We start from the raw sequence: 14,193 nt of genomic DNA on the forward strand, positions 1-14,193 counted from the left end.
AACACCACACACTGAGGTAACAGACCTTTGAGTGATCAGGCCTCTGATCATTGATCACTGGTCACTGATCAACCACCAGGCCACTGGTGGTTACATTTATCAACATGAAGTTCACTTCCCTTCTGCATCTCTAAAAAACAAGTATCATGGTATTGTTACTCTGTAGATTCATACCCTTTGAACACACAAATGATGGGTTTGTCCCCAGTTATGTGACTAGAGAGCAGTGCTGTATTCACACCTGGGGGTCTCCACCCCCAGCATTTTTCCTAACCAGGCAGTCCTAGCTCCTTCACTAACACAATACACATCACTGTATTGGTAGAGCACAAAAAAATCATGCTTTGAGGCAAACTGATACATGGATATATTTATTGCATCGCAGTCCTAGCAATTTTAAATATAAACATTTACATCTGGAAAGCAGAATATTGCAAATTCAGTATTATCCAATATGTTCATAGCAGCATCAGCTTCCTAAGAAACAAAATGTTTAGGAAGACAGAGAAGGAATTACCAACAAGTTACACCCTCATTTATCACCATCTGACCCAAACATGGAACTGCAGCTGTGAAACAGATATTGAAGTCACCAAATGTGACCTTGAAGACGTCAGTGATTTCAAGACTGAAGAGTGTTTTTGTACCTGATTCCCCACATGGTTTTCGTGTGCCAAGGTGAGGTTAACTAACAGTCACGAGCCTGGAGAGGGCAGAGGGTTGATGTATCTGCATTACCTGACAGAGAGAGTGTGGATAACAACCCTTGGCACTTGGATAGCATTCACCACTTCCCCAGCTCCTCGAAAGACAGGCAAGGAGAGCTCTTGGATGTGCTACAGCTGTGGAGCATCAGGGAGAGGGATGGAAGTACCTTGCCAAGGCCATTCAGTGAGCAAGAGGCAGTGAAGAGAGTGGAATTTGTCAGCCCCTGACTTCCAATTCCACCTCCTCTGTGGCTCCCTAAGGAAGTTTTACAGGTGACTCATTGGTTAACAAGTCCCAAGCCCTGCAACTACAGTGGGTGTGTGCACCAATGGAAAAAGGTCAGCCCATCTGTTCCCCTTGTAATGCCCATTTTAGTTTTAGAGAAACCAAACATTTCTCTCATCTCGTCCTCTCAGAATAATAAGACACCTTGGCACAGCTGCACTTTGCTCTGAAGCAGTGGAAATCAGAAGCAATCACTATAGGAGCAGCTTTCATTTCTTTCCTGAGGGAGAGCACTGATCTTTTGAGAGGAAAAAGGATGGATATGTTTTCACACAAACTGATCAAACTACTTTTCATTCTAAACGAATACAAGACTGACTGAAAGTCTCAGGTGTACTAATTTTTTTTTCAACAAAGTCATCCAGGTGTACACCAGAAAGCTAGAAGTTAATAAGATAGTTATCCAGGAACATCAGGAGGCATTTTCCTTCCCTGACAGGCCTTCACTCCACCAGCTAAGAGCAAGAGCACTTACAGTGACATCTGAAAGGACTTGTAAACACCATGAGACAAGCATCTCTGCTATTTCTCCATTAAAATAGTCCTTTCTCCTGCACCCCAGGAAGCCAAGGAAAACCAAGCCTTCTCCATCCCCACCTCAAAAGGGCAAATTTGCTTAGTTCCTTCTTCTCCCGTTGGGTTTTCTCTGCAAAATGTTAAGAGGCAGGATTAAACACATCAGTCACTAGGGCTGGAGTCTGGCAGAGATTCCAGGGGCAGTTCAGGTGCTGTGAAAGGCTCACAGCATAAGGAGGCTGCACTCAAGAGCTGGCTCAGCATCCTCCCCTTCATCTACAGAGCTCAACTGCCCAGTGCTGGCAGGATTGTGCCCAGGGCACAGGTTAGAAAGCCCTTTCCCATGTCAAGGAGTTACCACCACCTGAGTCATTCCTCTCCCCTCCTTTGTGTTTGCCTAATATCCCACCTAACAGTACTCTCTGTCAGTGTGAAGCCATTCCCCCTTGTCCTGGCACTCCAGGCCCTTGTCAAGTCTCTCTCCACCTTTCTCATAAGCTCCCTTCAGGTACTCAAAGGCTGCAAATAGGTCACCCCAAAGCTTCCCTTCCCCAGGCTGAACAATCCCAACTTTCTGAGCCTTTCCTGGTTTGCAATACTAACAACAACCACAATTTCACAAATTCTGTAAAAACTTACTTTTCCAATATTATTTCTAGTCAGCAGCAGCCTTTCCTAATGTTCTAACAGACTGCCTTAGGATCGCCATTAGCACAAACTTGAATTTCTTAAGCCAACATCAAGAAGCGAAAGCATGAACTGAAGTAGTTCTGGGCTGCAGATGCTGCAGCCCTCAGCATTCATATTTTACACTTGGCAGTGCAGGCAGGACAGAAAACATCCTCATATTAATTGGCAGTATTTGGAGTTAGGCTCTGAGGCAGACACTGGCATATACCTGAGCAGCTTCTCAGGCAAGAGCTGTCCTGGCTGAAGGAATCCTGCATCACCTCTGAAAAGCTGCAGGATTTTGCCTTCCAGTTTTATCCAGAGGCAGAGCTTGCAGTGTAAGTTGGTGCTTGTAACTCTCATCTGTTTAATCAAAGACAGAAAGTTTACCTGGAGATAAAATCTTCATAAACTCAATGTTTTCAGTCTGCTGTCCCGGCTCCATTTACCTTCAAGATTCTGGATCAAATAATTTACACCTGTCTCACTTAGGTCAGTGCCAGTAAGAAACAGAAAGGCTGAGTGTGGGCAGAATGTCAAATTCAATCAAAATTACACATCTTTTCACTCTGCCTCTTTTTATCCTGCACACCTCTTCACCCAGTGATTCACAGGTGCAAGTGGGTGACTGCAACAACAAACTAGGAAAACCTAACACCTAACACTTTGTGGAGGAAAATAAGTAAAAAACTTATTTTTTAAAAGTTTAAAAAAATCAGTTTACTCCAAAAAGTAATATTATCCAAGATAAATAATTCTTCTGATCAAATAATTCCAAAAAATCTAAAGAGAACAGTATGAAAATGAAGAACAGCCAAAGGCTCTTTGAATTCAAAACTGGCTGGGGTAAGATTCCTTCGGGAAGGGTAAAAACCAGTGGGCACTCAGGCCTGTTCCTGCTGGACACTGCCCTGCTGAGGGAATGCTGCAGAAGAAACAATGAATCCAAACACTGAAGGAGAAGAAGCAGATGGAAAACAGCACTCACTGATTAATTCAGGAATCACCTGCAGAGGACGTGCTAAGTACTCCACTCTAGGTCAGAAAAAACCCTTCCAGGCAATTAACAAGCTGGACCAGTCAGTTGAGAGAAGGAACCAAACCTACACTTCTTTATGAGCTTTATTCCCCATTTGGCCTTACCTTTTCTACAAGCACAGCCTAAGGAGTGTTTGATAAAAATGAAGCACCTGTGCAAAAACATTTTCTAAGAAATAATCCCAGAAATGAGAAATTATTTTAAAACTTCCTCAAATTATCCCAACGCTTCTTTGACGTTATTGCAGAAAACTGCTCCCTGCAGTAACTGGGTAGCTCACCCCAAACACACTTTAAGAACCATTACTGAGCACCAGGCTGAGCAAAGCCCCAGAAATACAGGACAGGTGGCACCTGTGGATCCTTTCTAGGGAGGTTTTCATATCTGCCCAAAGCTTTTTCACTCTCACATTGCTCTGTTTCCTACTCTTCATTCCTTAGCACAAAGACTTTGGTGTGTTCATGCTCACAGCATCACTGCAGCAAGAGAGGAAGGGCTGGCAGTAAAAAACTTTTTGAACTAAAAATTTTATGTTGAGTTTGGAAAAGAAAAACCATAGAAAGAAACAATTGAAAAAAACACTGAAACCCAAGCTCATTTGGTTCCAAAGGTTGTTTTCTTTTTCTTCTTCTTTTCTTTTAACAGATTTAGGAGAATATTTCAGTGAGGTAGAAGATCCCATTTCAGAACATGACATTCAGTTTTATTTAAAGAGCAATGTTATCTGATGTATTGAACAAGCAAGTGACAACACACCTACAGGATCACTTGCTTCATCACAATCACGATGCTTGAAAGAGACAAAATCCATAAGACAAATTTTTAATAATGCATTTTAAAAATACACAATGCCAGAAAAAGTGGGAAAAGGAAGACATTTTGGAAGATCTGAAGTTGTAGAACAGGAAGCAGCTTGGAAATATTAGAAAGGTGGACAGGGAAGTAGGATACAAATGAAGAACCAGCAAATAATTCATTAAATCTAAACTGGAAGGGAGCAATTCAACCAGCTTCACAGATGAGAGGAGGAACATTTTAACAATGAGGAATGAGGTAGTACAAAAAAAGTAGATAAACTATAATCCTTAACCATGTTTGCTCACCAAGGTGATGATTCTGGAAGAACAGGTCAGGGATGATATAAAAATCAAGGCACAAACTTAAGTCTAAGCACCAGCACTTTTCATAAAATGTAAACAAAGAAACTCATAGATGTGAAGCAACAAACATCTGAAAGGTTTCAGGGAAAAACCTCATTATGAAAGGAAACATTGAGACTTCCAGCAGCAACTGAGAACTTGGGGAAGTGTCAATCAACAGGAAAGGCAGCACAGCCACAAATACATTCATGGTAGTTGTATCTTAGTTAATGCACAAGGCATAAACTAGGCAGACAAAGATTTAAAAATATGAGGTGAAGAAAAGCAAGAATTCAATGAGCTGTCACTGTATGTCAGCTTGAGGATGATCTGACACCCTTTGGTCAAATATGAAAGAAAGAGGAGAGGTCAGAACCAGTGGCCTTTGGTACCAATAGAAAAGGCAGAGAGGAGTCATCCCAAGCAGCTGAAATAAGAACAAAGCTGCCAGAAAACAGAGAGGAAAATCCCCACAACCATAAGGAGGAAAATATTCACTAGCAGTAAAAGCTGCTGGGAAGTCAGGAGCAGAGATAAGCACCTTGTTTCTAGCTTCACATGTTTCTAGCAATTTGTGAGGGTTCTGGTTACTACACAGAAAGCCAACCAGGAAAGGGTGCAGAAAGCCAGGACAACAAGAACAGTCTTTGTAAACCAGAGTTTAGAATGTCCTGAGGAACAAAGTACTGACAGGAGAAAGAGGGGAAAAAAAAAAGGAAAAAAAGGAAAAACTGCTGAGCACATGAACAGTAAAGAAGGGAGGGGAAACAAGAACCTCCATGAGAAGAATCTTTTCAGTGCCTAGTCTCAGTTCACAGAGGGATGGGATTACAGCAGTAAAGCAATGTTTCAGAAGAAGCTGCAGAGAGTATTTAATTTTTTTTTTCTTTTCTTTTTCTCCCTTGATGAAATTATTTTTCCTCAACAGTACTTTTATTCTGTCCCAGGCTGAACTTGGCTTTGAGCTCAGTGGCTGAGCTCATCAAGCCCCATGTCATATGAAATGCTGACATAAGTTTCAAGCTCCCCCAGAGGCAAACAGCTGCTTTGTGTGTCCAGAATGCCTGCAAAATGATTTCTGTGCTTCACCCAAACACCAGACATATCCCTAACAACCAAGCAAGCAGAATGCTGCATCTGCAGCAACAGAAATCCATGTCACCCACAGCACAGCCACTCAATTTGAGAACTCAGGGCATCTATATGCAATGTCAGTCCTGCCACAAAGCAATTTCCCACCTTCAGCTTAAACACACAGAGCTGCTGCAAAGCACAAGGCAGTTGGGATGAATACAGAATAGCAGCATGAAATCTCCTTTGACAACAAAGGAACAGGCTACATAATGGAACAGCTTCATTTACCCTCAGACTTCAGCAGGTAGGTTTTTTGGGAAGCAGTTTATACCTGCAGAACCCTGGCCTCACCTGCAATAATTCAACAGCCTTGCTAAAATGAAACACTGATGAGTTGAGTTTGACTTCTATACTTCAAAACCTTTTCAGGCACATCTCCACAGCTCAGCTGGAATTAGATGGTGCATCCCTCACATGGACAGGAAAGACCCATGGAGATTCCTGCTCCATGAGAGCTGCTGGAGACACAGCAGCTCTGGTTTCAAGAGAGGGAGCCTGAAAGGTGTTTAAATACAGGACAGGTGTGCTCAGCACAAACACACCTGAGAAAAACCCAATCTTTGCCAGCTTCACTCTTACACTAAGTAGCAAGTGGGTGAAATATAAAAGGATAATTTTCCATCCTCACCCACAATAAACTCCAAACAGAGAGGTCTCTAAGTCAGCTACATCATCTGCTTGCTGGTGACACAGAGCCAAAGCACAACATCACAAAGAGCCTAAGCTTTGATACTGGAAACAACTTACAGTCCTGCCACCACCCACATTTAAAAGAATTACAATTAAGGGGTTTTCTATCACACAGAGCATTACAGAGCTAACTATGGCAAAGAGGCCAGTAGCCATCAGCAGGATGTGACTCCAATATTTTATGAACTATTTCAAAATGACTGTCAGAGTTATATCTGAAAAAGAGGACATCCATGTAACAGCAGCAGATAAACTGTTGGTTTCATTAGCAATTTCATCTTGATATTACTCAGAATGTGCAAAAGAGCATTTCTGATTTATTGCAGGTCCAGATCTTATCTTTAAATGTGTGCCACAAGTAGTTCCTGTAACAGAGTACACCAAAATTCTCTTTCAACCCTCTCCATTTAGCTTCCTTTTAAGAAACAGAGGGATCTGTGTTTAACTCCCTCATATCACAGAAACAACTGTATTGCTGACCTTCTCCTAAGACCCCCAACAGTGATCCAAGGAGGCTGCTTTGGCATCAAGCCCAGGATGCTCAGGTTACAATTCTTTCCCCTGCCTTGAGGTGGCAATGGGAAACCAGCCACGGTACCATCCTACTCAATGACAACTCTAAATAGCAATGGGAGCTGCAGCAGCAAGTCATGCTATCAAATAAATACTCTGCCAAAGGCTCAGCCAAGTCAATGTGCTAAATGGACAAGCAAGACATTCTCTCCTCGAATAAAGATCTGGTTTATGTGGCGGGTGAACACCTGCTGATAATCCACCTTGGGCCGCCTCCTCCTGCGGGGCTGGCTCCGGGCCCGGGCCCCCTCTGGCTGGGCAGTCCTGCTGCCCACATCAGCTTCACTCCTGGCACCTGGGCTCTTCTTCTCTGCAGCTCTGCCCGAGTGTTTCTGCCTCTCACGCTCCTCCTCTGCTCTCCCTCGTCCACATCCAGCCTTCAAAGTCAGCGTCTGAGAGTCATTTGTCAGGGCCAGCTCCTTGGAGACAGTCTTTGAGTCAGCTCCCTTCTTCCCCGAGGATTCCTGCAGCCTGAGTCTGTCAAACAGCTGCAAAAGGACAGTTGTATCTATGACCACACTTGTAAAACAACAGAGGCCACTTGTTCCACACTTCTACATTGTATTTTCATGTACAATCCCAAAGCAGCTCAAAAGACACAGTGACAAATCTCCACCAGCAATAAAGGCCATGTTTGCTTACCAAAGTCAAACAGTGACAGAAGGTGAACGAATCTCTTGCATGGTCATGACTGTCTAAATGTGAGCACCAAGGAATTTAATTCTGGGAGCAACACTGCTGTGTGGTAGCCTTTAACTTTGGTCAGGAGAAACAGAGATACCAAGTTGCTCCTATAGCTCACTTTTCCCCATGTTCTTTTAATGTTGTCAGACAGTTTTAGAGAGATTTCCATCCTTGAATGAATCCCTAAGATAAGGGGTTTCCATTAGCAGAATCTGTACACTGAAAAATGGAGGGATCTTTTGTTTTCACCAAAACATACTAAAGATGATGTGTGGGTATTCTGGGAGGTGAGCAGATCATAAACAACAGAAAAATAATAAAAGCTACAGCAGCAGACTCAAAGAACTGTATGAACTCATCAATCTAAGAATACATGGTGCTGAAACTGGAAAAGAAATTGCTTTTGCTCTGGCAGCAGATAAGCTTTTATGAAATAATGGCAAATGAGATTTTTGGTTAGCCTCTCTCTTCCCAGCAACAGGATGGAAAGCCAATGGCTGTGAGAGGGAGCTAAAGGAACAATGACAACTTGATTATTTTTAACTAATCTTTAAAAGAAGGAAGGGTGGGATCCACCAGAAAACAGATTTAAATGGCAGGAATTTGAAAGCAAACTCCTCACAATGAAACATTTTAAATGTTTTTGTGATGCTTCTCTGATGTTCAAAAGGCCTGGAGCTGTTGCCATTCAACAGGCACTGCCCTGTCATATTTTTTTTCCCTTCATTGTTCAAAAGTTCATCTATCATCTCTTCAGTTGTCAGCGTGGTAAACAACTCTATTTGCAGCTGGATCCTAGAGAGGGGAGAGCTTTGGAGATCTTGGGCTTCACAGTACCCACACTGGAAGCTCAAGTGACCAAAGAGCTGTGTTGTTCCTCTGGCTGCAGAAAGACTGTGCCATGAGGAACATCAGTACCAGAGGGGTGCTCTGCCACATTCCCCTGATCAGTCCATGGTGTAAAAAACACACAAACAAATCCCACATCAAAACTCACAGAGTGAGCTTCTAGAAGTTCAGCATGCTACATGAAGCAGTGGCAACAATTCTGATCTGATTCTAAAGTGGAGCTTTAGGAACGCTGAACTACTAAAGTACTTTCAGAAAGATCAGAAAACATTTTGGGGATTTTTTTGCTCAGTTCAAATTATTTTAAGAGTCATCTGTAATAAAAGGAGGTAAAATATTTCAAATGAAAATATGGGTTCCAAATCAATCCTCCCTTTTTATGACTTTGAAAAAGGAGATCCTAATAAGAAAGCAAACAGCAGATGTCACCTACTCGGGTCAGTGAGAGCTGAGGTTCTGCATAGAAGGCTTTGCCCATTACTGGTTTCCTGTAAGTCTCATCCACATCTGTCAGGGCCTAAAAAAGATAAAAGAAACTGAAAGATTGAAATTAAAATAAAACATGAAACAGTTTTGGACCAGCTTTGTGTCACAGCATTATGAAATTATGTTCTGAGAGAAAATCCATCCCAGGAACAAGCTGTGCTTTGGAGCTGGTTTGTTAATCATCTAAATTGTACTGAAATATAAAAGCAGCAGCAAAGTTCATTCTGCATTATTTGCAAAATCTCTGTGATTCTTGCCTGCAAAATCCTTCCCTCCTCCCCACTTCCAAACTTTTCACACCTCCAGGCTCACGAATATTTAATAGCTGCTTTTCCATCTACTGTCTTTAAGATCTTCACAAGGTAGAAAACAGGGAAAAGCTTTTGTCACTGCCAGCTCAGTGATGTCAGTGAGAGAAAACACAGAAGCACCCACCACTATAGAAAAACTGGGTTTTGCAGAGAAGAAAGCCCTGGAAGCTTCTGATATTCCTCATATTCCACCTTCCTGTGTTCTTATACAAAACTCTGAAGATTTTGGGAAACCTTCAAAGCTTCTCTCTCACCTAAAACCTCTCTGAGATGGTTGGGCACCTCCCAGATGTACCAGTCCAACATCAAGTACCACTTGTGCCTGAAACCCAGCACTTGGTACCAGAGCAAATTTTGTGAACCACACTAACCTTCCACATATGTCATTTGCTTAAACCTGTTGCAAATTTCAAGTTTTCAATGGAACAGTTACAAATGAAGGGCTGGAACAATAATTACCATATTCCAGAATTTGTCAAATGCAACCAAAAAGCCAGTGCAGACTCCACGGAGGCCCTTGAAAGTGCGGATGTGGACGTTGATTCTGACACCGTCCCGGACACAGCGATGGAGCTCCCCCAGGGGGCTGCCTTCATGCACTAGGACAGCAAGAGAACATCACCAGTCTCACCAAAATACACAGAATCCCAGAACAGAACTGTAGAATGGCCTGAGTTGGAATGATTGATTAAAAATTATCTTCTATAAACTCCCTCCCACTAGACCAAGGTTGCTCAGAGCCCCATCCAGCCTGGCCTTGAACACTTCCAGGCTTGGGGCAGCCACAGCTTCTCTGGCCAATCTGTGCCAGGGCCTCAGCACTCCCACAGCCAGGAATTTCTCTCTAATATCTAATCTAAACCTACTTTTTTTTTCAGTTTGAAGCTACTTCCACTTTTCCTGTCACTATGTATTTTTGTAAAAACTCTCTCTTCAGTATCTATCTAAAAACCATGTAGAAATCCACACTATGTTCAAGTATGGCAGAGCTTGGCACAAAACTTGTGTTCACAACAATAGCAATGAAGAAGCCCCAAGCACTGCAGCACACTGTGGGTGCCATTACCAGACCACCAAAACTCTTCTTACAATGGGGAGAGCCAAGACCAGAAAATATGAAGGTTTCGCTTTACATAGCCCACAGCCAAATCAGCCTTAGCTGAAAATCTTTTTGCTACATTTCAAAACCTTGCCAAGTAACCCAAACTGTAAATAAAAGTGGTGGAGAGGGAACAGAAAGCTCACAGGGGCAGAGTTAGTTCCACAGAAAAGACAAATGCCTGGTTAAGGCTACCTCAGTTTAGTTATGAGCTGTGAATAAAGAACTGTAGCAGATTTGTTCCTTTTCTTTAAAAGGGGATTTCTGAAACAATGAATGACCAAAATCCTTCAGCTTACTAAACTGGACCAGTTGAAACTGATGAAAATGCATTGTTTCAGTTAAGATTTCAGCAGCCAGATGAACATCCTTCAAAGTCCTACAAGTCTCTGGCAAGGAAATAAATTGCTCTAAGGAGCAGCCAGCAATTAAACCATGCTAAAGCCCAGGACAATAAAGCTTTAACCAGAGCAAAAGTGAAGGAATTCAGTAAAACATAAGCTTGCCTGGCTCACACAGGCCTTGTCTTCACACCAGAAATCTTTGCAAGTGTAACTTATCTAGAGGGGTAGATATTATTTACAACTTCCACCCATGCCTTGGTACTCACATGCTGTACAATTCCTACTAAGAGTCAGGAAAAAGACTTGGTCTAAAATCTCACATGGTTGTGCCCATTAATAAAACATGTGAGCCAGAGGTGACCTCTCACCCTGTGCTTTAGGGACTGCACACTCAAGGGTTGATTTGCACACCAGAAATTGCTTCCTGTGAGTGTAAAGTGACTGTGTAAAACAGCTGATCTGCAGCACTGGGCTGCAGGGTAATTCATGGCCACAGCAGGGAAATTTAAATCAGTTTCCTCTGAATTAACCTAATCACATTTATTTTTTGAGATCCATTGTGTTCTTGCCAGCCCTCTCCAGCTGGATAACTGCAGGGAATTGGTTTCACACAGAGCATAAGCTGCCTCAGCACCTCCCAGCCTTGCTTAGGGGGTCTTTCCATGAGCCTCTGTCTCCTTCAGCTGAACTGATAACAAACATGTTCTGGATTGACAGATCCATCACAGGAACCACAGATGACACCATCATGGTATCAAATGATTCCAGTCAGAAAACAGTATTTTTTCTAACCAACCCTGAGAACTTACATAATAATTTAAAATCCACACTTATTTTTAGAATTTAAGTTCCAATATTCCATTTTAAGTAGGAACTCTATCTACACCTAACCCTTATTTTCAACTATGCCTCTGTCCCTCACCACCCAGGAAAACACTACAGAGCTCCACCAAATCTACACTCTACCCACTTTTCCTTCTGTGTAAGGTTCTGGCTCCTCCATGGCAAACTTCCAGCTTCAACTGAGCACAAGGGCAGAACACATCATCCAAAAACCCTTCAACAACCTGACATTCTCAGCAAAAATAAAAGCAGCAAAGCAAGGCATTTATTTTTGGAACACACCTCCTCTGCAAGCACTGAGAGCCGTAATGAGCAGGCTCTGCACACAACTAAATCTGCCTGTGCTTTCTCTGTCAGAGAAATGAACAATGTTTCAACAGACAGGGAAAAAAGTTACCAAGTTGGTTCTCAAAATCCAACCCTTACCTGGATAAAATAAGCACATGCTTAACAGCAGGACTCTGAAAAATGACTCCAAAACTACTATAAGCAGAGGGCAAGCATCCCAAAAGGGTGAAAATAAAGATCTAAACTCTGGTTAAGTTCAAGTCCTTGTCCTCAAGGCAGATTCTATTAAGAGGCAAGATTAGAAAAACCTCAAGAGAAAAGCTGAAATGACTGAAAACACTGTCAAACACCTTTCCACCTGCCCTGCACATGAATTCTCTGCCCCTTGGTGAATGCAAAGTGATGACAAATAACTCCTCCTGAACTGACCCACACAGGCCAAGTTCCAAACACCTGTGGTACAGACATCCCCCAGTTACAGGGAAAGCACACAACTCTGGCTATAAATCACTCATAAAACTCTCCAGGCTGCTGAATAGCACTTTCTGTATCACTTGTGCCAGACTTCTTTGAAGTCCAGACATGGATGTGTGGATATTAAGTATGTTCTTAATTGTTCTTAATTTTTACAGTGGTGTTTTTTCTCAATTTTCATCACCAGTGCAAACTGAGATACTTTTAATTAAGATCTGAAATCAACATTTAAGATTAGTTTTCTGGAAATCCTGGGCCAACAGAACCTCTGCATTTGTGCAGAACACTAATTATGATACTTAAGATCATGCAGCATCTATAGCAATGAACACATTGTGTTTTAGTGTCTAAGCAAGAAAAAGGTTTTGCCTTGGTCATTCAGAATCAAACATTTTGGGCTTTGTCTTTTTAGAAAAAAAATTAAAATTAAGGTGATGGTGCAAAGATAATCTGATTCCAAAATGAACCCCAGTATTTTTAATTAAGTGCACTAAAGTTACATCTCACCTGACAGCAATGCCATTTGATTCTTGGTGTGGGGGCACAAGCAGCACCTCTTCATGTTTAGGGGATGTTTACCCTGACCGCTCACAGAACACTTTTACAAGAAATATGTATCATCATCACAGCTAATGAATTTAAATTTACATCACAGCTGTCTCTCACCTCAATCCACTGCTCTGCCACCCTGTTTTCAGAAATGCCAGTATTTCTGCCTGCAGGATGTTTGGTTAGCAACCAAGAAACAGCAGTGTGATACAGACTTTCCCTGTGGTTATGGTTTAACTACACCCTGGACTGGCCCAAACATGGTTTAAAATAGTACTTTTGAGAATATAGCAATATCTCATCCTTTTTCTCCATAAAACCAAGAGGATGTATGTAATTCACCAATGAACAGAGCAGAACATCACCACAACAAAGTGCGTGTCATCTCTGCGTGAGCCACTCTGTGAAATGCTGTTCCTCATTCCTGCACACCATTTCAGAGAATCACGGAAAACCTAAAAGCCCATCTTGGTCCAATCCCCCTGCCACCTGCAGGGACACCTTCCACTATCCCAGGCTGCTCCAAGCCCCATCCAAACCGGCCTTTGACACTTCCAGGGATGGAGCAGCCACAGCTTCTCTGAGCAACCTGTGCCAGTGCCTCTGCACCCCAGGGTCATTTCCCATCAAACCAAATCATTCACCACCCACACCCCACTGTCACCCAACCGCTTCCGCCAGCCATCGCTCCCTCCTCACCCCCAAACTCCACCGCAACTCCGCGCCGGCCCAGCCCAGCATGCCCCCGGCCCTCACACCCCCCGCCCTCCCTCAGCCCCGGCTCCCTGCGCCCGCCCCGCCCGGGGCCGCGCTGCCCGCGCCCTTACGGGGCATCCTGGTGAGGACATTGCGCGGTGCCCGCCGTCGCCGCCTCGCCGTTCCGCCTTCCTCCTGCTCGGGGTCCGCGTTCACCATGAGGCTGCGGAGGCGCTGGATGCGCTCGGGGTCGGGGGCGGGCGGGCCCCGGCGGGACGCGCGGGCGGCGGGGGCGCCGCGGGTGGCGGGGGCACCGCGGCGGCCGTGCGGGCGGCGCAGGCCGCGCTGGAAGCTCTCGTACTCGGCGAGGTTGTTGAAGCAGGGCGCGGCGGGGAAGGGCAGCGGCGTGCGCGGCGAGTAGAGCGCCAGCAGCGGGTCGAAGCGGCTGGAGCTCACATCCAGGCGGCCGGGGCTGGGCGAGCGGCGGCGGGAGCCTCGCGGCTCCGCGCTCGCCGCGCCCGCCTCGTCCTCCTCCATGCCGGGCTGCGGCCGGCCGCACCGCCCAGCGCCGCCGCCAGAGGGCGCTGCCGCTCAACGCCCCCGGCCTGAGGGCGGAGCGGCCGCCATGGGCGGGAGGGACCAGGGCGGGAGCCGGGGGGAGCCGTGAGGGACCGCGAGAAGCACGGACACCTCCCTGCTGCATCCGGCACCGGAGAGCGTCCAGCAAAGGCCGCAATGATGGTGACGGATCTGGAGTCTCTTTTATAAGAGACACTGCGGGAGCTGGGCCTGCTTAGTTCAAAAGACTCAAAGGGGG

The 14,193-nt window shown here is 44.5% G+C and overlaps 1 protein-coding gene across 1 annotated transcript; it reads right to left on the bottom strand.

Annotated features, from left to right (window-relative positions):
• Positions 1 to 355: 355 nt before the first annotated feature.
• Positions 356 to 13,963, bottom strand: LSM11 (LSM11, U7 small nuclear RNA associated). The gene is made up of 4 exons (XM_074551902.1): positions 13,508 to 13,963; positions 9,543 to 9,682; positions 8,720 to 8,803; positions 356 to 7,241 (listed from the first exon to the last, which is right to left on the bottom strand). Exons 1-4 carry the CDS (start codon positions 13,911 to 13,913, stop codon positions 6,870 to 6,872), a joined length of 1,002 nt encoding a protein of 333 aa, XP_074408003.1. The 5' UTR covers positions 13,914 to 13,963; the 3' UTR covers positions 356 to 6,869.
• Positions 13,964 to 14,193: the final 230 nt, after the last annotated feature.

This window comes from Zonotrichia albicollis, chromosome 15, assembly GCF_047830755.1.
Source record: "Zonotrichia albicollis isolate bZonAlb1 chromosome 15, bZonAlb1.hap1, whole genome shotgun sequence".
NCBI lineage: Eukaryota > Metazoa > Chordata > Aves > Passeriformes > Passerellidae > Zonotrichia > Zonotrichia albicollis.